This window comes from Rhinatrema bivittatum, chromosome 5, assembly GCF_901001135.1.
Source record: "Rhinatrema bivittatum chromosome 5, aRhiBiv1.1, whole genome shotgun sequence".
Taxonomy (NCBI): Eukaryota; Metazoa; Chordata; class Amphibia; order Gymnophiona; family Rhinatrematidae; genus Rhinatrema; species Rhinatrema bivittatum.
In genome coordinates, this window is record NC_042619.1 from 121,643,591 (window position 1) to 121,669,498 (window position 25,908).

At 48.3% G+C, this 25,908-nt stretch overlaps 1 protein-coding gene across 1 annotated transcript in view; it reads right to left on the reverse strand.

Moving 5' to 3' along the window:
- FNDC3A (fibronectin type III domain containing 3A) overlaps positions 1-25,908 on the reverse strand; it is a 1,040,529-nt gene that overhangs the window by 397,566 nt on the left and 617,055 nt on the right. The window contains 1 exon segment of the mRNA XM_029602861.1: positions 5,952-6,076. Coding sequence (XP_029458721.1) covers positions 5,952-6,076 — 125 coding nt within the window.

Here is a 25,908-nt window from a genome sequence, read left to right on the forward strand (position 1 = left end):
GAAAAAAATCGAGCCGCGGGACGGACAACTGCCAGTAGGCCGCAAGGGCCAAACTCGACGTTAATAGACGGAAAACTGTCAAAAAACTTACCGGAGTACGATGGCTAGAGAGAAGTTAGAGGAGGGACCCCTGTGGGGCAATTTAACGTTAGTCAATTCCGTGAGGAAAATTCCTGTCAGGAATCTCCACAGAGCTCCTAAACCGCGAGGCTACTGCAGTGCGAAAAAAAGAAGACTGAAGGGGCACTCCTGCTGGCTGCAGGGTTGGTGCCATGCTGGGCATGCCCAGTAGGGGCCAATCAAAGTTCTGGAAACTTTGATAGACGTTTTCTGTGATTGGGCTCCATCCTGATGATGTCACCCATATTTGAGGACTACCATCCTGCTTGTCCTGTGAGAACCAAAGATATTGGCACTTTAGATATCACAGGCTTAGCATGCTACAAGCCTTCTTTGAATTTGGAATCCAAAGGGTGAATGAAGATTGGTGCTCCTTCTACTGGGTGATGGTAGGCCGCAATGGCTCTGAGGTGAGCTTTCAGTGACAAAGTACAGAGTCCTGATGAAGAAAGAGAGCAAATATTGAAGCAGATCCTTAAGGCTACAAACAAATGCATCTATAGAGCTAGTATGACACCAGGAAGATATCCTTCTTCATTTGAAGCTATAAGACATTTCTAATCAATGGCTTTCTGGCTGAAATTAGGATGTCTTCAACATCCTTTGGAAAAAGCAAGGAGTAAATTACTCTGTTCAACATCCATGTTCTGAGACACAGTGAGAAGAAATTCAGATAGCATATCTAACTTCCCTCTTGTGTAATGAGAGATGGAAAATTCCCTAGTAGGATAGGAAGTATTTTGTACAACCGGAGGAGGCATGGAAACCATACTTGTCTTGGCTATGCTGAAATGATGATGATTCCTTTCTCGATCCTTTAGTATCTTCTGGATCATTCGCATAATCAAGGAGATTGGCAGATAAGCATACAAATGACAGATATTGCACTGAAACAGAAAAGTGTCAGGAGCTGACCTGTATGTGCTCAGAAACATGGAACAAAACCTTTTGACCTTGCTGCTCTTTGAGGCAAACAGGTTGTGCACTATTAGACCCCAAAATTCGACTAGCCCTTCCATCACTTGCTGATCCAGAGACCAGTTGCGAGGCAGAGAACCTGGCTGAGGCAGTCTATTCTTGAAGATAGGTCGCCTGTAGGTAAGTTTTCTGACTGAGAACCCAGATTTTGACAGACTTATCAGAGTACCCAGGATCTCTGGGTATATATGTATACAAGAATTATATGTACTTAATTCCTCTCTGTCTACTTCTAGCTACTATAGCCCCCAAGTTCAATCCCCTTGTTATATGTAACTTTGCTTGCTTCAGCCTTCTTGTTTGGTTACACTTGTTAATCCCCTAGTTCCATGTAAACCGGCCTGATATGAATCCCATTCATGAAGTCCGGTATAGAAATATATTAAAATAAATAAATAAAATCTCTGCTTGTTAACACAGAACACTGCTACCTGCTCTTTCGTCTGGGGAAAAATGCATATTCCCTCACCAAATCCATCCACATCCCTACAAACTGAATCCATTGGGACAGCATAAGGTATGACTTGGCAAAGTGGATTATGAATCCCAAGGAATGAAGGAAACAAATAGCCTTCTCAAGAGACTCCGACACTCCTGACTGACTGGGAGGTCCTGTCATCAGCCAATCATTCAGGTAGGGGAAAACAAACTCCCATCCAACAAAGATGTGCTGCGAACATCACCAGGTACTTTGTGAAGGGGAGGACTTTGTATTGCTAATAAGAACCCTCCACTATAAATCTGAGGTGTTTCCAATGCATAGGATAGCAGGGGATGTGAGCATATGCATCTTTGAGATTCAGGGTGTACATCAGTCCTCTGCTTGAATAAAAGGGAAAATTGTGTGAAGGAAGTTTGTTTTGAATTTCTACCAGGTCAGAAATTTGTTCATTCTTCATAAATCCAGACATGATCTCAACACCCCCCCCCCCCCCCTCGGTTCTCTTGAGAATTAAGTAGTAACAAGAGTAGAACCCTTAGCCACAGTCCTTGGAAGGAACAGTCTATTGCTATCTGCTGGAGGAGTGACTTCCAGTTGAAGCTGGACTAACCGAGATGGATCCGAACTGAAGACTGAACCCCAGTGATTGTGGGAAGTCAAGAGAAGTGCAAGTAGTAGCCACACTCCACAATTTTGAGGACCCAATGTCCTTGGTGATCTTCCTCCATTCTGGCAGAAATAACTGAATACCCCCCTAAAGGTTAGGCAGAGAATCATATTAGAGGCTCATCAAAAACTAGGCCCAGATTTTGTCTGCTGTTGCTGCAGTCTCTTAGATTGATGTCTTTCCTGTGGTCAACCTCTAGGCAGAAGCTGTGGCAGAGCAAAGGTAGTCTGATAGTGCTGATATAGGCAGAATGGGCATATCTGGAAAAACATCCATCTATATAAGAAATAATGATGCCGAGGAGGAATAGGTTGGTCTCCTCCCCTGGCTACCAAAGACTGAATGGTGGCCTATTTCTTTTTAATCTGGGCTACAGACTCCTTGACCTTGTTGCCAAAGTTATCATCCATACATGGGACATCCACCAGTCATTCACATACATCTTTATGCAGGCCACTGGCCTTTAACCAGGCCATTGTGTTTGCCACAATGGCTGCTACTGAAGAGCTGGTCATCAAGTCAAATGCCTCATACATTGAGCAGTTAAGATGTCTCTCATATTCTTCTGTGTCTACCAATGCCCTATGAAATTCAGTTTGCTCCTGTTTAGTGGAGTCCCATCAAAGGCTGTAGCTTCTTAATGCAGTTGTGTAAATAGTGAACCTCATACAGCTGATGAACCGCAACACAAGTGCTTAGGATCAAACTCAAAGATCTTCTTCCCAAATGTGTTTAGCAGTCTGAGATCCTGACCAGAAGGAGTGTTTGAGATCATATGGGTGGTCTTAGCCCATTTTAGTCCAGAATCCACCATTACTAAGTGGTGAGGGCACTGGACTATACCAAAGTCTGGGGCCTGTTGTACCCTGTACTTCAAAATCCAGTTTTATGACATCCTTGACTGCAAATTCAGGATAAAATGGTGCACTAGAATCACTACAGAGTCCACTGGGGGTTGCAGAAGACCTAAAACCTTTGTTTGCCAATTTGGCCAGGAACTTGGAGTAGCAGGCATCTTCTGGTGGGGGAAGAATGCTCTGGCAAGTCAGGTTAAGGGGTCAACAAAACCTCTATAGGACATCCCTCTGACCCCAAAAGAGGAGGGGGGAGAACGGTGACCTAGGACTCCAATGATGACAAAGGCAGATACAACAGCCTGCAGTTGTATCTGCAGGCTGTTGTATCTGCCTTTGTATCTGGTGGGGGGGAAGAGAGAGACTATCATCCTTGAGGTGATATGTCCAGGGAGGAATCTGATCAGCTACATCATCATCTTCCACCTCTTAACTCCAGGGATGGTCTGCCTGAATGCTGGGGACTAACTCCCAAAGTCAGCAGCCTTTGGCGGTGGGCCATACACTGCTGTGGAACTAGATAGTACTGTAGACTGCAGAAATGGCTCTCCCATGTTGGATTAGAGAGGCTGCAAGGTTCTTCCCTTATCCAGATGAGTCAGGGAGGAAAAGAAATTCTTCACCAACTTGACAATCTGATCCATGGGCTTCTTTACAGCCCCAGATTGGATATTCCTCACTCTGAGGCAGCTCTGAAGTATAGTTTTCTGTGCCAACTTTGGTGCCAAAAATTTTCTTACCCTACTCAATCCTAAGCCTTAAGTGGATCTGAAATCTGTCATCATGGGGGAGAGGAGGGAGCTATAGTTTTGGAGCATTGGGGAGAAGAGCCTGTGGTTGATATGATTCTGAAGAGGCGCTTTGAGATGAGGAGTGGCCCATTCACACAGGTGCATACCCTTTAGAGTCCAATGGAGATCCTCCATCTTCGAAGCCTGGTTCTCCTAGGATCTGGGTACATGTGGTTACTGGCCATTCAAGGTTGGGGTCCAGGAACTTACAGCATATATCATGTATTTCAGTGATGGACATCTAGCTCCCACAGACACAGTCTTTGAAGCAGTTTCCTCTTAAATCCCACAAACATCCTCTTTCTTGTTATCTATTTTAGGTGTTTGTGTCTGAGCCTCTTGTGGATATGTGACCCTCTCTTTCTTGATTCTTTTCATTTCTGAATTTCTGCCTCATTGTGCTAAATTATTCTGCTAATTACTGCTTCAACACCACTTAGTTTTCTCCCTGTTCCTTTGGGCTTCCAACTCAGTTGGAACTAGGGCTGGGATCAGGGACTATAAGCCTTAAATTGTAACTACCTGGGAATTATACTACCTGTATCCTGCTCTCAACTCACCTAGCCCAGTTCTTGAATGGGAGCCAGAAACCAGAGCTTCTTCTGGAACCCTGTAATCATGGGTCCTAAATCCTGCCATTAGGAGCCACCATTGTGTGATGATTGGAATTTTCTCTCCCCAGGGCTGCAAACACTGCATCTGCAAAGCCCTAGCCCAGAAAACAGAAGACCTGACCTGGGTATGAGCTTGGGTCTTCCAGACTTCAATGCATAGTACTGACACTGGGATATCAGGAAGACCCAATCCTAAAACATTTTATTATACATCTACTTCCAGGATGAATATCTAGGGGGAAACTACTGCCCACCTCTCTCTTCTACACCAAAAAAGCGTTTTAGGATCATCTGTGGATAAAAGGTGTTTTATCAACAATATCCCTGCTATGCCATCTCAACTGTCTTCATGACTATTAGCTGTCTTTTTTTGGATGTGTTCTCACTTCCTTAAGCTGAAACTATCAAACAAATCCTTCTTCTCCTAGCCTCTCCATGCATTTCATGCCCATCTGCTAGGTTTACCCTTTTGAATCTAATCCCGTCCCTTCTTAAATATTGCCTGAAACCTTGGGGTTATTATTGTCCCATCTCTCTCTTCTTCATATCTAGGGGACATTTCATGAAGTTAATAAGTAGAGAAATTTCTTTTTCACTCAATGCACAATTAAGTTCTGGAATTCATTGCCGGATGATGTGGTAAAGGCAATTAGCATAGTTGGATTTAAAAAAGGTTTGGATAAGTTCCTAGAGGTGAAGTCCCTAAACTCTTATTATCCAGGTAGACTTTGGATAAGCCACTACTCATCTCTGGGACTTAGCAGCATAGGATCAATCTGTTTGGTATCTTGTCAGATACTTGTGACCTGAACTGGCCACTGTTAAAAACATATTAGGCTTGAAAGACTCTCCCCGTCTGACCCAGTTTGACAAATCTTATGTTACTTTCAAACATGGTGTAATGGCCTAGTTCCTCCTTATCTCTTTGCCCTTCATCATCATTATTCTATTTCATGTATTCTGATTTCAGTTTTGTACACTTCTGTATATTTTCCAGCACTAAGCAGGCATTCTCTAACTTTCATGATTTCTCTCTTCTTTCTCTCTATCATTGGAATATATTATCAGTTGACATTTAAGATCCTACTACTCATACACTCTTCTGGTCTCAGCTAAAATACCTTTTATTTAAACATCTTGTCCTGACATTTAAAATTTGTTCTGGTTTGTTATCCTTTTTATTTCACTTTATTTTGTAACTTGGCATTCTTTTTTCTGTCAGTTACTCTTGCACGTCATCCCGGCTAAGGCTCAATATAAGAAGTAAAAGCAAAGTTGCTTACCTTAACATGTGTTTTCAGAGAACTGCAGGATCTTAGTCTTTTTCTGATATGCGAGGATTGCTATCCTGCTTATCCTCATAGGAAATATATTGATTTTCATTCAGATTTCAAGATTAATTCTCTGGCAGTTGTATATATTTACATAGCTATCCAAGCATGCATATTCACCACAACATTATGTGCTTAAAATGATAGCACTTACCTCATACCCATATCATTTTTGGCTGCTAGTCTAAATGTGCACCCCATTGCTGGTGATAGCTTTGTAATCCTAAATTGCTTCTGTGGGCCATAGTAACATTGACAAAACTCTCCATTTCCTTTTCCCTGAAGAAAATCATTCAAACTGTCATTAAATACATGGATAACAATAAAAATGTCTCCTGATAAGCAAAATGGAAATATCACATAGCAGCATATGTAGATGGTTAGACTTGCTAGATCATTTAACTACAATTCATAAGTCCTTCAGGGACACACGCATAAGACCCTACTATCATGTATTCGAGGCAATTTTGACACCCCATGGAGCTTCCCTATTAAAATGTGGGGTCAGTGTTGCAGGTACTTTAGTATCCAGAGACTTTGCACTTGCTTTGTAGCAGGTACAAAGTCCATGTAGTAAATGATGCACAGAGATTTAAAAATGAAATTCCTATGTGCAGGCTGCCAGCAATCCCCTCTTTTCATACCTGTCCCTTTGTATTTATTTATTTATTTATTTATTTATTTATTTAGAGTTTTTATATACCGACATTCTCGATATACATTGACAAATTTTTACTGTCTATTTTATTTTATATATCTTTCACATTTATTTTAATATTTATTGATTTACGTTCTTTTGTTCAATAATATGTTGATTGTTTAATGTAACACCGCACGTTATCTGTTTAATACTCTGTCTATTGTTTAATGTAACGCCTTACCGGCGACAGTTTTGTTGTAGCACAAGAAATGTACCTGTGTTGTGAAACTGTGCTTTTATTGGCAGAGGGGGAGAACAGTTTTTTAGCCCTTGATGTTACATGGGTAAAATCTTGTGAAAATAGTCCTATGTATGTTTCTGGGCAAATCACTAGATCTTTCTGTGCCTCATTATACCCAACCGTAATGATTTAGCAACAGTGCAACTTTTCTTTGGAAACTTTAATGCAGTCTGGGCACCGCAAAATAGTTGCCAGACAATTTGCATACCTGTAAATTTTTGGGTTGTGATCACACCGATTTGGCAATGATTACCAAAATGGAGTGAGTGTGTGTGTGGTGGGGGGGGGGAGAATATAACTTTCTCTCTCCCTGCTCCCAGTGATTTATACACACTTGCTCACACACATTCTCTCCTCCTATCCCCATACTCTAGGCATGGTCCTGACACTCCCTTTTTGTCTTTTCTTAATCCCAGCACTCTCCTCCCAGTTTCCATAAATCACCCACAAACTTGCTGATGTGCTCTACGGGGTGTCTTTCCTCCCCCACTTTGCCCTCTGCTGAGTACAGAGTCCTGGGATTACAAATAGCTGCAAGCTATTGTGTCTGTTCCAGCCCTTCCCCCTTCTGTTTCTCCTCACATACTGCCTGTGGAGAGGAGGTGGGGGAAGGAGTGAGGAAGACAGAGATAAGCAGAAAACAATTGCTCTGCTCCCTTCTCCAGCTATTCTCCTTCTGTTGCCTGCAAGCTACTTGAAGAGGAGGAGCTGGAGCCATAAGCAGGGACAACCTTGATGTTTCAAGTGTTTCACAGGAGACACTACAATTTATGCAAACCCCCAGAGACTCTGAGCGAAACCAATATATTTCCCAGATATGAACCATTTGTCACAATGGTAGCTGTTATGTATGTAAATGCTCAACTATAAAAATTCAGTTGGGATCCTGTTGATTGAAGGAACATATAAACCGAATCAGGCACAACTTTTATTTAATTTCATCTGGTGGAATCTATCCTAGACCTTTCTGCAAGGGTGGCCTTAAGGGGAGATGAATAGGGGTGACAACTCTTGACCCCGCCCTTGCTGCTTAGTCCGTGCACATGTTTGGGAGATGCTTGTGGCAGTCAGCAGCTCAAGCTCCACTGAAAACACTTTCTTTCCCCAACCCAGTCATCAGCTTGCAATGTTACATTCCTTGACTAGAGGTTCTGTGTAACTGTGTTGATTGGCCTCACAGGAACCACAGTGTTTAGCCTGAATTAAGTTATAAGTGTTAAATATATAAATAAGAAGATAATGAACTGATCAGCTATTATGGGAAATAATACTCTCTATAAAAATACATTTATATATAAATAAAGCAGATAAATAAATTATGAAGGGAAATGGGGTAAAAATTCTCCACATAAAAATAGCAAATGTTGCTTACCTGTAACAGGTGTTCTCACAGGACAGCAGGATGTTAGTCCTCACATATGGGTGACATCATCAGGATGGAGCCCAATCACAGAAAACTTCTGTCAAAGTTTCCAGAACTTTGACTGGCCCCTACTGGGCATGCCCAGCATGGCACTAACCCTGCAGCCAGCAGGGGTCCCCCTTCAGTCTTATTTGATAGCTACAGGCAGTGCCGAAAAAATAAAACAACAAAACGTTAGGAACCCAACACCGCGGGGCGGCGGGCAGTTTCCTGAGGACTAACATCCTGCTGTCCTGTGAGAACACCTGTTACAGGTAAGCAACACTTGCTTTCTCACAGGACAAGCAGGATGGTAGTCCTCACATATGGGTGAGTACCGAGCTGAGGATGTCCGAACATGCACCAAATGTACCCAACGGCGTGCAACAGGCACAACAACTGGGGTGGAATTTGGTAGAGGGCATCCTGATCCCCACCGGGCAGGCGGAAGGGTGTTGGTACGTCACATTGGAAATAGGTTACGCAGGACAGATTGGCCGAAGATGGAATGCTGTCTTCCGGCTTTGTCGAAGCAATAGTGGGCTGCGAAAGTATGGAGAGAGCTCCAGGTGGCAGCACTGCAAATGTCAGGAAGCGGCACCGATCGTAGGTGTGCTACTGAAGTCCCCATGGCCCTCAAAGAGTGTGCTTTAACATGGTCTTGGAAAGGAATGCCTGCTTGCTGATAGCAAAAAGATATGCAGTCCGCCAACCAGGAGGAGAGAGTCTGCTTACCCACAGGTTGCCCTAATTTGTTAGGATGGAAAGAGACGAATAACTGAGTGCTCTTCCTGTTGGCAAGTGTACGGTCTAGATAGAAAGCTAGAGCCCGTTTACAGTCAAGGGTATGCATAGCCTGTTCCCCTGGGTTGGAGTGGGGCCTGGGAAAGAAGATATGTAGTATGATGGATTGATTAATGTGAAACTCCGAAACTACCTTAGGTAAAAACTTAGGGTGCGTGCGGAGTACCGCCCGGTCCTGCAGAAGTTTAGTGTAAGGCGGATAGGTAACTAGGGCCTGTAACTCACTAACCCTGCGAGCTGAAATGATAGCCAAAAGGAAAATCACTTTCCATGTGAGATATTTTAAGTCACGGGAGTGAAGAGGTTCGAACAGTGGTTTCATGAGCCGCCCGAGAACCAGATTAAGGTCCCAAGAAGGGGCCGGAGGATGTAAAGGTGGCTTGATATGAAGCAAGCCTTTAAGAAAACATGTTACGAGGAGTTGTACCGATATAGAGACATCCCCGACATCTTTATGGAAGGCGGCTACCGCACTGACATGCATTCTGATGGAAGAGGTCTTTAGACCTGATTCCGATAAATGCCAGAGATAGTCCAAAAATCTTGGGATTAGACAGGAAAAGGGATCAAGGAATTGCGAAGAACACCATGATGTATACCTTTTCCATTTATAGGAATAAGACTTTCTTGTGGAAGGCTTCCGTGAAACAATCAGGACATGAGAAACTGAATCTGAAAGGTTAAGTGGTTGAAGGATTAACCTTTCAACATCCATGCAGTCATGGACAAGGCCTGAAGATTGGGATGGCGTAGACATCCATCGTTCTGAGTGATCAGAAGCGGGTGCGTTCCCAAGGGAATGTGCCTGCGGATGGAGGGATCCTGGAGTATGGGAAACCACACTTGGCGTGGCCAGTGAGGTGCTATCAGGATCATGGTTCCCTTGTCCTGACCGAGCTTCACGAGAGTCTTCGAGAGAAGAGGAAGTGGAGGGAATGCATAAAGCAGACCGGCTGCCGACGAGAGGGAGAATGCATCTCTGGGCTGAGAGTGCTCGCTCCGAATGAGGTAGCAGTAATTGTCCACTTTGTGGTTCTGAGGGGACGCAAAGAGGTCTATTTGGGGATAACCCCATTGCTGGAAGAGAGAGGTCACTACCAAGGGATTGAGAGACCACTCGTGCGGTTGGAAGATACGACTCAGTTTGTCTGCCAAGACATTGTGCAATCCCGGCAAATAGGTGGCCCTGAGGTACATCGAGTGGGAGAGCGCTTCCGCCCAAATCTGCGCAGCTTCCTGACACAGAAGGAAGGAGCCTGTGCCTCCCTGCTTGTTGATGTACCACATGGCCACCTGGTTGTCCTTCTGAATCAGGATGATGTGATTTCAAAGGTAATCCTGAAAAGTTCTGAGAGCATATCACATTGCTCGAAGCTCCAGGAAATTTATCTGGTGTTTGGCTTCCTCTGGAGACAAGATCCTTGTGTCTGTAGCTCGTTCACATGAGCTCCCCACCCGAGGTTGGAAGCGTCGGTGGTGAGAATGAGTTGTGGATCTGGTAGGTGAAAAGGCAGTCCCTGGAGGAGATTGTTCTGATCTTTCCACCAGGCGAGAGACAGACGGAGTGCGTCGGTGATGTGGACAATGGTTGACAGAGGCTGAGTTGCTTGAATCCATTGTGACCTCAGAGTCCAATGCATAACTCTCATGGCCAGGCGGGCCATTGATGTGAGATGGACTGAGGACGCCATGTGTCCGAGAAGGACAAGGAATTGCCGAGCTGTTGTTGTATACTGAGACTGCAACTGGTGAGCGAGGGACACGAGGGTTTGCACTCGTTGTTGAGGTAGAAAGGCTTTTGCCTGTAATGTGTCCAAGTCTGCCTCAATGAACGACAAGGTTTGAGATGGGACTAAATAGGATTTCTCGTAATTGACGAGAAATCCTAGAGAAATTAAGAGTGTGTAGGGTCAAATCCAGGGACGATCGAGCGGCTTGCTGGGTTGGGGCCCTGATTAACCAGTCGTCTAGATAGGGGTAGACTTGAACACCTTCTTTCCTGAGAAAGGCTGCGACAACTACAAGTCATTTGGTAAAGACTCGTGGTGCCGATGCTAGGCCGAATGGAAGCACCCGGTATTGATAGTGCCTTGGGCCTACTAAAAACCGGAGGTATTTGCGATGAGCTGGAGATATCGCAATGTGGGTGTATGCGTCCTGGAGGTCCAGAGAGCAGAGCCAGTCTCCTCTTTGTAGAAGAGGTAGAAGCGAACCCAAGGTTACAATCTTTAACTTTTCCCGCTGGAGGTACTTGTTGAGGGCACGTAGGTCCAGAATTGGACGAAGCCCCCCGGATTTTTGGGGGATCAAAAAGTACCAGGAATAGAACCCTAGACCTTGTTGCGAAAGAGGATCGGGTTCTATTGCCCTTAACTGGAGAAGAAGGGAAACCTTCTGCTCCAGAAGGACAGAGTGGTCGGTTACTCTCCACGCTTGTAGAGGTGGTGATTCCGGTGGAAGAGCAAGAAAGTTCAGGTGGTAACCCTGAGCAATGATTGCTAGCACCCATTGGTCGGTTGTGATTGATTGCCACATGCCGTGAAAGTGGCACAATCGACCTCCCACTGGTATGCCTAGCAGAGGAATCAGGCTGCTGCTCTCCAAGGGAAAGTAAAAAACCTGAAGCAGGCCCCGGCTGGGGAGCTGCTTGTGGCTTTTGCTTCCGGGGCTGGCGAGGCTGAGATTTTTGATAAGGCCTCATAACTCGGGACCTTGGAGGTGGAGGATAGTAGTTCCTTGGGCGAAAGAATGACTTCTTAGAGTCTTTCTTGAAGGGCTGTCTAGAAGGGAAGTCAGAAGGTATCGATGAGAGCTGTTTGAGGGTCTCATGATGGTCCTTTAATTCAGCCACTATTTACTGAATCTGCTCACCGAACAGGTTATTCCTATACAGGGCAGGTCAGAAAGCCTGTCTTGTACTTCTGGGCGAAGGTCAGAAGACTTGAGCCAGGCCCAGCGTCTTGCCGAAATGGCAGTTGCAGACACTCTAGTGGAGGTTTCAAAGATATCATAAGCTGTTCTTATCTCATGCTTTCCTGCCTCAAACCCCTTGTTGACAAGGATTTGAAGATGTGCTTGGAATTGGTCAGGCAGGGTTTCAGAGAAGTCCTGTATTTGCTTGAAAATGACCCTGTTGTATTGGGTCATGTACAGCTGGTAAGAAGCAATTCTGGAGATGAGCATGGCCCCTTGGAACACTCGTCGACCAATATTGTCTAGGAACTTGTGTTCCTTGACAGGAGGGGTAGAGGAGTGAGGCTTCGTCCTATCTGCTTTCTTTTGAGCCGATTCTACCACAACTGAGTGGTGGTCGAGCTGAGATTTTTGAAAGCCAGGGGCTGACTGTGCTAGATAGGTAGTGTCAGCCTTTCTGTGTACTGCGGCAATGGATCCAGGGTTTTCCCAGTTCTTTTTGAGGAGGTCAAGAAGAACTTGATGAATGGGAATAGAACTGATCACTTTAGGGGCATCCAGGAACTGGAGAAGCTCCATCATCTGGTGCCTATCATCTTGCTCCATCTGAAGCTGAAAAGGGACCAATTCCGACATTTCCTTCACAAAATTAATGAAAGAGAGGTCCTCTGGAGGAGAACGCTTTCTACATTCAGTACGAGAGGGAGGTGAAGGTAAGTCATCGGTGTCTGTGGAAGTATCATCACCCCAGGTGTCATAAGGATCAGCAGGCTGACCTGTAGGACGAGAAGGGGGTTGGATACCCGAAGGGCCTGGCTGAGGCTCCGAGAAAATTGAAGGAATCACCAGGGGCACCGTGGACGCCCTGGGGGGTATCGGTGCCGGCATCGAAGAAATCGATAGCGCTGATGTGCGTATCACCCCTGATGAATGAATTGGTGGCGAGGGACAACATGGCATCGATGGCTGAGGCAATACCCCTGAAGGAGGAAGGAGGAATGCGGAACGGTGTTTCCCCTCCCGATGAAGCTGTCATCTGGGAGCGCACCGGAGCCATCGGAGACCCGGGAATCACCAGTGGAAGGGCAGTCATGACTGAAGGGGGACCCCTACTGGCTGCAGGGTTAGTGCCATGCTGGGCATGCCCAGTAGGGGCCAGTCAAAGTTCTGGAAACTTTGACAGAAGTTTTCCGTGATTGGGCTCCATCCTGATGATGTCACCCATATGTGAGGACTACCATTCTGCTTGTCCTGTGAGAAAGTCTAGAAACTTCGGGATGGGACAGGTAAAAGGATCAAGGGCCTGAGAAGAGCACCATGACGTGAACCTGTTCCATTTGTAGGAATACGATTTTCTCGTGGAAGGCTTCCGTGAAGCAATGAAGACACGGGAGATTGGATCAGAAAGGTTAAGCAGCTGAAGGATTAACCTTTCAACATCCATGCTGTCAAGGACAGGGCATGAAGATTGGGGTGGCGAAGGCACCCGTCGTTTTGAGTTATTAGAAGCGGGTCTGTTCCCAGAGGACTGTGCCTGCGAATGGAAAGATCCTGAAGGATTGGAAACCACACTTGGCGGGGCCAGTGGGGTGCTATCAGGATCATGGTTCCCTTATCCTGACGTAACTTTATGAGAGTCTTCGAGAGAAGTGGAAGTGAAGGGAATGCGTATAGGAGAGCGGTTGACCACGATAGGAGAACGCGTCTCTTGGTGGATAATGTTGGCTGCGAGTGAGAGAGCAGAAATTGTCTACTTTGCTATAACCCCATTGTAGGAAGATGGAGTTCGCCACTAAGGGGTTTAGAGACCACTCGTGCGGTTGAAAGTTGCGACTGAACTTGTCCACCAACAAGTTGCCCACTCCCGGCAAGTAGGTGGCCCTGAGGTACAATGAGTGGGAGAGGGCCTCCGCCCATATCTGTGCAGCTTCCTGACACAGAAGGAAGGATCCTGTCCCTCCCTGCTTGTTGATGTACCACATGGCCACCTGGTTCTGGATCAGGATGACTTGATTGGACAGGCGATCCTGAAATACTCTGAGAGCGTATCTTATTGCTCGAAGCTCCAGGATATGTATTTGGAATTTGGCTTCCTCTGGAGACCAGGAACCTTGTGTCTGGAGATTGGCCACATGGGCTCCCCACCCGAAGTTGGAAGCATTGGTGGTTAGTTATTTGAGGGTTTGGTGCCTGAAAGGGCAAGCCCTGTAGAAGATTGATGTGGTTCGTCCACCAGGCGAGAGACAGATGGAGTGAGTCGGTGACATGGACAATGGTCGAAGGGACTGTGTCCATTGGAACCTTAGAGTCCACTGCATGACTCTCATGGCCAGACGGGCCATTGGTGTGACCTGAACTGAGGATGCCGTGTGTCCTGGAAGGATGAGAAAACCATGCGCAGTCGAGTGTTGAGACTGCAGCTCTTGTGCCAGAGACACGAGAGTGAAGGCTCATTGTCGAGGCAGGAAAGCCTTTGCCTGTAAGGTGTCCAAGTCTGCCCCAATGAACGATAAGGTTTGAGATGGGACTATGGAGGATTTGTCGTAATTGACGAGAAATCCGAGTGAAGTGAGTGTGTGTAAGGTGAGATGTAGGGAGGACAAAGCAGCTTGCTGAGTCAGAGCCCTGATTAACCAGTCGTCCAGATAGGGGTAGACGTGGACACCTTGAGTCCTGAGGAAGGCGGCAACTACGATGAGGCATTTTGTAAACACTCACGGTGCAGATGCTAGGCTGAACGGAAGCACTTGGTATTGATAGTGCTTGTGGCCTACGAGGAATCTCAGGAATTTGCGATGAGATGGAGTTATCGCAATATGCGTGTATGCGTCCTGAAGGTCGAGAGAGCAGAGCCAGTCTCCTCTTTGAAAAAGAGGAAGCAGGGAGCCCAAGGTTACCATCTTGAACTTTTGTCACTGGAGGTACTTGTTGAGGGCTCGTAAATCCAGAATTGGACGAACGCCTCCCGATCTTTTGGGGATTAGAAAGTACCGGGAATAGAATCCGAGGCCTTGCTGAGGCGATGGTACTGGCTCTATTGCTCTGGACTGGAGTAGGAGGGAAGCCTCCTGTTCCAGGAGCAATGAATGGTCGGATGTTCTCCACGTCATTAGAGGTGGGGAATCCGGCGGGATGGAGAGAAAGTTGAGATGATAGCCTTGAGCAATGATTGTTAGGACCCAGTGGTCCGAGGTGATTGATTGCCACATGTTGTTGAAATGGCACAAGCGGCATCCCACTGGGACATCTGGTAATGGAACCTGGCTGCTGCTCTCTATGTGAAAGTCAAAAACCAGAAGCAGGGCCCAGTTGGGGGGCTGTCTGTGGCTTTTGGATCCGAGTTTGACGAGACGGTGATTTGAGGAATGGACTCGCAGAGCGGCATCTAGCTGCTGGCGGGTAGGACTTCTTTGATCTATAAAAAGACATTTTAGAGTCCTTCCGGAAAGGCTGTTTAGAAGGATAATCTAAAGGGAACAGAGAGAGCTGTCTGAGAGTCTCATGATGGTCCTTTAGTTCAGCCACTGTCTTTTGAATCTGCTCGCCAAAAAGATTGTCTCCAATGCAGGGGAGGTCGGACAACCGCTCTTGCACTTCTGGACGAAGGTCGGAAGACTTAAGCCAAGCCCATCGTCTTGCTGAAATAGCTGCTGCAGACACTCTGGTTGCAGTGTCAAAGATATCGTAACATGATCTAATCTCATGTTTGCCTGCCTCCAAACCCTTATTAAGTAGGGTGTGGAACTTATCTGGAAGTGATTGACGCATGGAGGTTGTCAGGTCTTGAAGTTGCTTAAAAATGACTATTATATTGGGTCATATATAGATGGTAAGCAGCAATTCGGAGGATCAGCATTGATCCTTGAAAGTCTCGGAGACCTATGGTATCCAAAACTTCTGTTCCTTGCCAGGGGGAAAGGAAGTATGAGTTTTGGACCTTTTTGCTTTCTTTTGCGCAGATTCAACCACCACAGATTGGTGATCCAATTGAGGCTTTTGAAAACCTGGAGTTGACAGTACCAAGTAGGTAGAGTCAGTTTTTCTGTGGACTGGTGCAATGGAGCCAGGATGTTCCCAGTTCTTTTTGAGAACTTGATGGATGGGGATGGAAGTGATTTCCTTGGGCGCATCCAGGAATTGAAGCAACTGCATCATCTGATGTCTGTCATCCTGTTCCATTAGTAACTGGAAGGGGACCAATTCAGACATGTCCTTCGCAAAGTTTATGAAAGAAAGGTCCTCTGGAGGAGAACGCTTTCTACTTTCAGTAGGTAAAGGTAAATCATCGGTGTCTGGTGAAGAATCATCGTTCCAGGTATCTTAAGGATCCGCACCTGTGTCTCTAGGGACTGTAGAGGGATGGGGTAGTTGGATACCTGAAGGCCCCGGTTTAGGCTCCAAAGGCATCGAAGGAATAACTGGAGGCACCGATGAAGGCAATGAAGGTCCTGGCGCAGGCATCGAGGGCATCGGTGGATGGCTTGATGGCGCTGATGGGGGCATTGATATCGATCTTGATGGCTGAGGCAGTACTCCCGAAGGAGGGATGCGGAATGGTGTTTCTCCTCCCGATGATAAAGTCAACGGGGAGGGTACCGGAGTCATCGGTGACCCGGGATCCACTGGTGGAAAAGCTGCAATAAGCTCTTCCATCCTCGATAGCAGCGGTGCCAATGCTGCTGGAATCGGGTCGGTGCTCGGTTCCACTATTGGTACCGATATCGGTGCCAGGGGAACCTGGAGTCGATGCATTGCCTTGTTGATGGCCTCCTGAACCATCTGGTCCAGTTCTTCTCGGAGACCTGGAGCAAGCAGCCCTGGCTCCGGAACAGAAGAAGGAGGCAGAGGCATAGCCGGAGGGACCACCATTGGAGGAGGAGTCGTGGCTCCTGACGCCGTCGGGTGAAGATTGCCTCGGTGACCCAGTCGCCGAAAAGGTCGATGCCTTTTCTGGACGGGGTTTCTTCGGCGGCAGCTCGGACAATGGCGAGGTCGATGGCCCGAGACTTTCAGTGCCGATGGTGATGTTTCTCCTTACGATACCCTTGGTCCTGAGGGGGAGAAGAGGGTGTCGAAGGCCGGGAAGTGATCGACGCCGGGCGGTCACCGGTCGGTGGACGATGCTGGCGCGACGTTGATGGTGCTAGTTCCGATGACGTCGATGCAATGGACGGAGTCGGGGTTTGAGCATGGAAAAGAAGTTCCATCTTCTCCATTCTGGCCTTGCGACCTTTTGGTGTCATTAGGGCACATTTGGTGCAGGTGAAGACATCGTGCTCTCGTCCAAGACACATTACACAGACTTTATTCGGGTCTGTAATGGACATGGTACGAGTACAGTCCGGACACCAACGGAACCCCGACGCCATGGCCATAGAAAAAATCAAGCTGCAGTATGGTCGATGGCCAGTAGGCCGCGAGGACCAAACTCAACGGTAATCGAAGGAAAACGGGTAAAAACTTACCGGAGTACCGCGGACTGAAAAAAGTTAACGGAGGGACCCCTGTGAGGCAATTTAACTTTAAATAATTCAGTGAGGAAAATTCCTGTCAGGAATACTTGCAGAGCTCCTTAACCGCGTGGCAACTGCTGCGTGGAAAAAAGAAGACTGAAGAGGGACCCCTGCTGGCTGCAGAGTTAGTGCCTTGCTGGTTATGCCCAGTAGGGGCCAGTCAAAGTTCTAGAAACTTTGACAAAAGTGTTCCGTGATTGGGCTCCATCCTGTGATGTCACCCATATGTCAGGACTACCATCCTGCTTGTCCTGTGAGAAATTTATATAAATAAAAAATTTAAAAAATAAACCTGCAATTTTCCAAAATGGAAAACATTCTTCTCAGTTAGAATTAGCGTAAGAGCAACAATTGTAACATTGAGAACAGGCAATTTTATATTTTCACCATTAGATACTAATAATGGGTCTGTCTGGACTTGTTTCTTTAAGCTTGTTGGTTCCCTAGTCACTGACCTGGTGCTGGTTTTGCTGATTGGCTGTTAGAGAGGCAGTTAGCATGGAACTTAGTGGTTTCAGACTGTGACATGACACACTGAATCTTGCAGGTACTATCCACTATCAGAACTGAACAATATAGTACTATAGTAATGACGGCAGATAAAGAACAAATGAAACATTTAGTCTGCCCAGAAATTTACTTATGGTAGTAAATGCCGCTCCATACAGGTTACCCCATGCATTCTGTAAAGGGTAGTAGCAACAGGGGAGCTTCAGGTTTATTGATTCTGTGGAGGATTGGGAATTATGCGGCAAAAGCCTAATTATGTGGTTTCTCGAGGGTCACCGATAATAATGAACAGTTATTAATTATATAATTAATGTGGCTATCTAAAATTTCTCGCTTTCCACACTACGCTCTCAGCATTACTCAAGCATTTCTTTTGAAGAAAGGCTCCTAGAAACTACCTGCAAAATTATATGATAAATAGAAGGTGGGAAAAGCATGCAAAGGCTTGACTTTGGAGATGCTTTATAAGATAAGCCATGTCTCAATGTGGTAGTAAGCTCTGTGAGGGAATGAGGGGGACTTGCATTATGACCCCTTTCCATGTTAAACTGAGAGAGGGAGGGTGGGGAACAAAGGGAGTTCTAAATTTCCTTCCATGCCCCCATGTCCTCTGTGTGTGGGGTATGAGAGGGGGACAGCAGGCTGTGAGATATGTGGGAAAGGCATTAGTCTAGAATGGAGTACAAATATTCCAAGTGCACTGACTGCCAGCATGGACTCACTTCATGCTGAAGACAGTTTGAGTGCTTGATGTAATAAGGTGCGCATTAAATCTGTACGCTGAAACTCAGTGCACATTATAACAAACAGGTTAAACATTTTTTAAACTCCTGATGCAGTTAGCTAATGGTATGAAAGCAAGAGTAGTATACAAAAAAATAAAATAAAATATTTAAAATGTGTGTTAGGATTACAAATTTCATGTCAATAAATGTTGAGATTACTTACCTGATAATCTCCTTTTCCTTAGTGTATGCAGATGGACTCAGACCAAGTGGGTATAGTGTGCTCGTGCTAGCAGTTGGAGACGGATCTGACATCAGCACGGGTACATATACCCCCACAGGAAGTGAAGCAACTCAGTAATCTTCCTTGCAAAAGCTGTTATGGATATATGTGTACTGACCGATCAATGAATTAGTGAAACAGGATTCCCCTGTCCGATTGATAGTAGCTGGAGACCGCCAGCACTTCCAACCGGAAGGCGTGGACACCTGGCAGAGTGGACGCTCTCGTGTAAGAAATGACATGTCTTACCTGGAAGTGGCAAAGATCCATGTATACTGGCAGCCGGGCGGGATGGTGAGTCCATCTGCATACACTAAGGAAAAGGAGATTATCAGGTAAGTAATCTCAACATTTCCTAGCATGTAGCAGATGGACTCAGAACAAGTGGGATGTACAAAAGCTACTCCCGAACTGGGCGGGAGGCTGCCTGAGGACCGCATAGGACTGCCCTCGCAAATGCTGTGTCCTCCCTGGCCTGGACATCCAGACGGTAAAATCTGGAAAAGGTATGGAGGGAGGACCATGTCGCCGCCTTACATATCTCTGTAGGCGACAGCATCCTAGATTCTGCCCAAGAGGCCGCCTGCGCTCTGGTGGAATGAGCCTTGACCTGCAGAGGTGGTGACTTTCCGGCCTCTACGTAGGCCGCTCTGATAACTTCTTTGATCCAACGGGCTATGGTAGGCCGAGAGGCTGCTTCCCCTTGCTTCTTCCCGCTGTGAAGGACGAACAGATGGTCCGTCTTTCGTACTGCTTCTGTCTTTTCCAGGTATCTGGGCAGCAGTCTGCCGATGTCGAGATGGCGGAGCAAACGCCCTTCTTCTGATTTCTTCAAACCCGCCGTGGTTGGCAAAGATATGGTTTGGTTGAGGTGAAATTGTGAGACAACTTTAGGTAAGAAAGAGGGAACTGTGCGAAGATGGATAGCCTCTGGAGTGATTCGCAGAACGGGATCACGGCAGGACAGCGCTTGTAGCTCTGAGATGCGGCGTGCGGAACACACTGCCAGCAAGAACACCATCTTCAAAGTTAGTGAACGGAGAGACAGGCCCCAAAGGGATCTGAAGGTGGGTCCCGCAAGGAAATCCAAAACTATGTTGAGGTTCCACCGGGGCACTGGCCACTGCAGTGGCGGACAAATGTGCTTGACTCCTTTCAGGAAGCGGGAAACATCTGGGTGCGTGGCAATGGTCTTGCCATCCCTCCTGGGACCGTAGCAAGACAGCGCCGCCACCTGGACCTTGATGGAGCTGAGGGAGAGACCCTTCTGAAGCCCCTCCTGCAGGAAATCCAGAATAATAGGGATTGTGGTCGCATGTGGATTGGTGCCATGAGTGTCGCACCAGGCTTCAAATACTCTCCAGATCCTTATGTAGGTGAGGGATGTGGAAAACTTGCGAGCTCGGAGGAGAGTATCTATCAGTGGCTCCGAGTAACCTCTTTTCTTCAGTCTAGCCCTCTCAATGGCCAGACCGTAAGAGAGAATTGAGCCGGATTCTTGTGGAGGATGGGACCTTGACGAAGCAGGTCCCTGAGAGGAGGCAGGGGAAGAGGCTCCCCTGTCAGTAGTCTTCTCATGTCCGCGTACCAGGGTCTCCTTGGCCAGTCTGGTGCCACTAGAAGAACTAGGCCTCTGTACCTCTGAATCTTGTGTATAAGGGCGCCCAGCAGGGGCCACGGTGGAAAGGCGTATAGCAGGGTCCCTGGAGGTCATGGCTGAACCAGGGCGTCAATCCCGTGAGAGAACGGATCTCGCTTGCGGCTGAAGTATCTGGGTACTTGAGCATTGGACCTGTCCGCTAATAGGTCCATGTCCGGAGTCCCCCACTGATCCACAATCATCTGGAAGGCTGTGGGTGACAGCTGCCATTCTCCCGGATTTAGGCTTTCCCTGCTGAGAAAGTCTGCCGTGGTGTTGTCCCTTCCGGCAATGTGGACGGCGGAGATGTCCTGGAGATTCGCCTCTGTCCAAGCCATCAGCGGGGCTATCTCTAGGGACACCTGTTGGCTTCTGGTTCCACCCTGTCGGTTGATGTATGCCACCGTGGTGGCGTTGTCGGACATCACTCTGACTGCTCTGTTCCTCAGTCTGTGAGCAAATCGCAGGCAGGCTAATCGGACTGCCCGTGCCTCTAGACGGTTGATGTTCCACCCTGACTCTTTTCTGTTCCACCGCCCTTGGGCGGTGAGCTCTTCGCAGTGTGCTCCCCATCCGCTCAGGCTGGCATCTGTGGTGAGCAGAGTCCACGTGAGGGGAGGACATCTTCGACCCCCTGCTCGTGTGGTTGGACTGCAACCACCACCGTAGCTGGGCCCATAGTCCGGCTGGTAGAGGTAGATGCACGGAGTAATTCTGGAAGCGTGGGCTCCATCGAGAGAGGAGGGAGCGTTGTAGTGCTCTCAAATGGACCCGTGCCCAAGGTACCACTTCCAGGGTGGATGCCATGATACCGAGAACCTGCAGATAGTCCCAAGCTATGGGCCGGCTGGCTCCCATCAAGGACCGTAGACGCGTCTGGAGTTTTAACCTTCTCTTGGCGGTGAGGCTGACTTTGTCTGCCTGGGTGTCGAACTGGACTCCCAGGTATTCCAGTGATTGGGAAGGCTGTAGGCAGCTCTTGTTTAGGTTGACTACCCATCCCAGGCTTTCCAGCAGGGAGATCACTCTGTTGGTTGCCCGATGGCTCTCCTCTCGGGATTTCGCCCTGATCAGCCAATCGTCTAGGTAGGGATGGACAAGGATTGGTTCCCGTCTGAGCGCCGCTGCCACCGCTACGATCTCCTTGGTGAAGGTCCGTGGTGCCGTGGCTAACCTGAAGGGCAAAGCCCGAAATTGGAAGTGTCGTCCCAGAACCTTGAAGTGTAGGTAGCGCTGATGGTCCCGATGGATCGGGATATGCAGGTAGGCTTCTGACAAGTCTAAGGTCATGAGGAATTCCCCTGGCTGTACTGCGGTCTTGATTGAGCGCAGAGTTTCCATGCGAAACCTCGGGACCCTTAAGTATCGGTTGACTGACTTGAGGTCCAATACGGGCCGGAAAGTGCCCTCTTTCTTGGGTACCATGAAATAAATGGAATAGTGCCCAGCATCCATTTCCCATGCAGGTACTGGGATTAAGGCTTTCAAGGACAGGAGCCGTGCCAGGGTAGCTTCCAATGCTGCCTTCTTGCGGATTGGACACGGAGACTCCACAAACCTGTCCGGAGGGATGTGATGGAAGTCCAGATAATACCCCTCTCGGATGATGGCGAGGACCCACTGGTCCGACGTAATCTCGACCCATCTGGGGTAGAAGAGGGTTAACCTGCCCCCTATGGCTTCGTCCCCCGGATGGATCGGCTGATTCTCATTGTGGGGTGCGGCCGGGACCAGAACCCGAGCCGGCTCCCCTCTTGTGCTGCTTGGTCCGAAAGGACAGGTTCCTGGCCTGAGGACGAGGTGCCTGGTAGCGACTCCTATAGGGAGTGAAGCGTTGGGAGCTTCTACCTCTGGAGGGCCTCGGAAAGGTGCGCTGGTTCTTCTTGGACCTATCTTCCGGCAGTCGAGGTACTGGAGAGGCGCCCCATGTTCTGGCCAGTTTATCTAGGTCACTGCCGAACAGAAGAGAACCCTTGAACGGCATTCTAGTGAGACGTGTCTTAGAAGGAGCATCGGCTGACCAGTTTCGTATCCAGAGCTGCCTCCTGGCTGCTACTGAGGATGATACCCCCTTGGCTGTCGTATGGACTAGGTCGGAGGCGGCATCCGTGAGGAACGAGAGAGCTGACTCCATGTCCGCTGCTGGGGCATTGCTCCTGACCTGTGACAAACAGGAACACGTTACCACTGTGCAGCAGGTTGCGATTCGCAGAAACAGAGCTGCCACCTCAAAGGTTTGTTTCAGGATGGCGTCCAGGCATCGGTCTTGAGCCTCCTTGAGGGCCGCCCCCCCCCCCCTCCACTGGAATGGTAGTGCGCTTGTGACCACCGCGTTAACCAAGGCGTCCACCTTAGGGCACGCCAGCATATCCTTGATTGCCGGGTCCAGGGGGTAAATGCCGGACAGGGCCCCACCCCCTTTGAATGAGGCCTCCGGCGCATTCCACTCCAAATCGATCAGCTGTTGCGCCGCTTGCAGGAAGGGGAAATGGTGGGCTGTGGGACGAAGACCCTCCAGCAGGGGGTTCTGCGTAGATGCCTCCATGGTGCTGGGGCCTGGAATAGCCAACTCCGTCAGGCATTGAGAGACCAGGTCAGAGAGATCCTCCTTGGGAAAGAACCGCCTCATAGTACGATATGGCTCTATCCCCGAAGGAAGTTCCCCTCCTCGGGGGGTTCGGACTCGTCCTCCGAGACATCAGGGTCCACAGGAGCCGGACTGCCCGGAGGCGGGTGCCCGCGGTAAGGGCGAGAGGGCCCGGGGGAAGGGTCAGCCGGGGCAGCAGCACCTGGACGGGAAGCCGACTGCATCTGTACGAAGGCGTGGATCCCCTTAAATAAGTCCACCCAGGAAATGGAAGCGGTCTCCAGCCGTCGGGGTACCAGGTCCCCTGGGATTCCTGGCTGTTCGAGATGGCCCACTAGATCCGGAGTGGCCCCTGGGGAACTGTCGGTAAACCTCGGTTGAGACTGGTCCTGGCCTGAGGCTCCCACGGCCTCCTCACATTGGGCACAAAGGGAGTCTGGCTCCTCGCTCTGCGTGGCTCTAAGCTGGCACGCTGAGCACAGGCCAAAAGCTTTCACGCCGGAAGCAGGAGGTGCCACCTCTGGAGACGCCGGGGCGTTTAGGTGTTCCATCGCGTCTTGCGAATGCAGAGCACCGGCGCTTATGTGTCAGCGATATGCGCTCAATAATAATATGAGCCCACTAATAATATGCGCTCAATAATATGCGCTGAAGAATATGTGTTCAGCAATATGCGCTAAATAATAAACAATATGCGCTCAATAATATGCGTTCAGCAATATGCGCTCAATAATAAACAATATGCGCTCAATAATATGCGTTCAGTAATATGCGCTCAATAATAAATAATATGCGCTCAATAATAAACAATATGCGCTTAGCAATCTATATGCTGCGTTGTGCGCCCATCAACAGGCGCCTATCCATGGGCGCTGAATACCTGAACAAGGCAGACAAAATGGTGACCTCCACGGCGTGCCGCATGCAGGCAACGCCGCCGATCCTCGTACCTCGGAGACCAAAAGTAAAAGATGTACGCTTCCCGGCTGTAACCCGGGCGGTCTCCGGCTGCGGGGGGAGAGGGGAAATACCTTCACCGCCGCGCTTGAGGAAGTGCACCCGCTGCCTCTAAGCCACTGAAGACTTCTCGCTCGGGGCTAAGTCCACGCCGGGACCGAGGCGCCTCTCAGCCAGGCCCGAGCCCTTCTCGCTCGGGGGCTAGGATCCCTGCCGCGGTTCAGCCACCGGACCGAGGCGTAGACCTTCGAGGGGTCGCGGAAACCACCTTGGGAAACTCAACTGGAGGAGGGTCCCGAGGGTATCACCGCAGGAGTGCGGGGCTCGTCTTCTGAGAAATTTGGAAAGTAGAAAGTAGTATTGGAAAGCACGCTCAGCGAGCGTGCAGGCACTCCAAACTAATTTGAAGATGGAAATTACTGAGTTGCTTCACTTCCTGTGGGGGTATATGTACCCGTGCTGACGTCAGATCCGTCTCCAACTGCTAGCACGAGCACACTATACCCACTTGTTCTGAGTCCATCTGCTACACGCTAGGAAAGGCAAATTTACAATAAAATCAAACAAAATTAGCACAATGACGGATCCAATACATCCGACATGGCAATGTTTCAACAAGATGTCTGCTTCAGGGGGTGATTATATATTTGATCATCCTTATTCCCTTCTAGCTTAGAGCAGGAGGCTAACCCCTGGAATATGGACCTCTGGAAGTTAAAAAAAAAAAAAAAAAGCATGCAGCCTGGAAAATGTGACCTCAAACCTGAATAAAAATGAGTGCTCTGGGGAGGAGAGGAAGGGCTTGTGTGCCTGGAGGACCTTGGACGAATCGCTGCTTGCACTCTTTGGTACTTAGAGAGAGAGAGAGAGAGAGAGAGAGAAAGGCTTTACCTCAAATTCGGGCCCCACTGACGTCATCAGCAAGCGCCCAGAACACCCTTAAAGCCAGGGCCCTGCGGCACGCAGGTCGTGGAGGAGAAGAAGGACTAGTGTGCCTGAAGGACCTTGGGTGAATCGCTGCTTGCACTCTTTGGCGCTTTGAGAGAGAGAGAGAGGCAGAGGCAGAGGCTTTACCTCTAAGTCGGGCCCCACTGACGTCATCAGCAAGTGCCCGGAACACCTTGGGTCCTGCGGCATGCAGCCACCGGCGCACAGAAGAAGCTGTGCGCCAAAGGGGCACACCCCGGGGCACAAAATGGAAAAGAAAATCTAAGACGTGGACCTCCTCTCTGGAATCCTCCTTGTCAGTAAGGCATGGACCAATGGATGACCACATTGTTCGTGTGGGTGAGTCATCCATGATGGTCGGTATGGGGGGTAATTCACCCTCGGGGGTATCTTTAAGTCCCACATCCGCTCAACCACCCCTCCAACCAGCCTTAGTGCAACTAGCTGAAGAGTTAACTTAAGTTAGGACCGCTATGAGTTCTCCAGCTGTAACCTCCCAAACTCCCTTGGGAGTAGGGCGTTCTGGGGTTGAAAATCACTTGAGTTTAACTCCTCCAGGAACATTGGGAGTGGTATATACTCCTTTAACAGTACTTTATCCCTCTATAATTCCTCTTATGAGTGAAGTAGTTGATGAAGGAATCAAAGAACCAGAAAATGTTACTTAATTAGATCAGTCAACCTTTTTTTGGCCATAACATACCTGACAGATGGTGTATCCCTACCAGGGAGGAGGAATAGTCTATTGGTTAGAGCAGTGGGCTACGAACCAGGAGACCTGGGTTCGAGTCCTGCTGTCTCTCCTTGTGACTCTGGGCAAGTCACTTTACCCTCCATTGCCTCAGGTACAAAACTTAAGATTGTAAGCCCTCTGGGGATAGGGAAATGT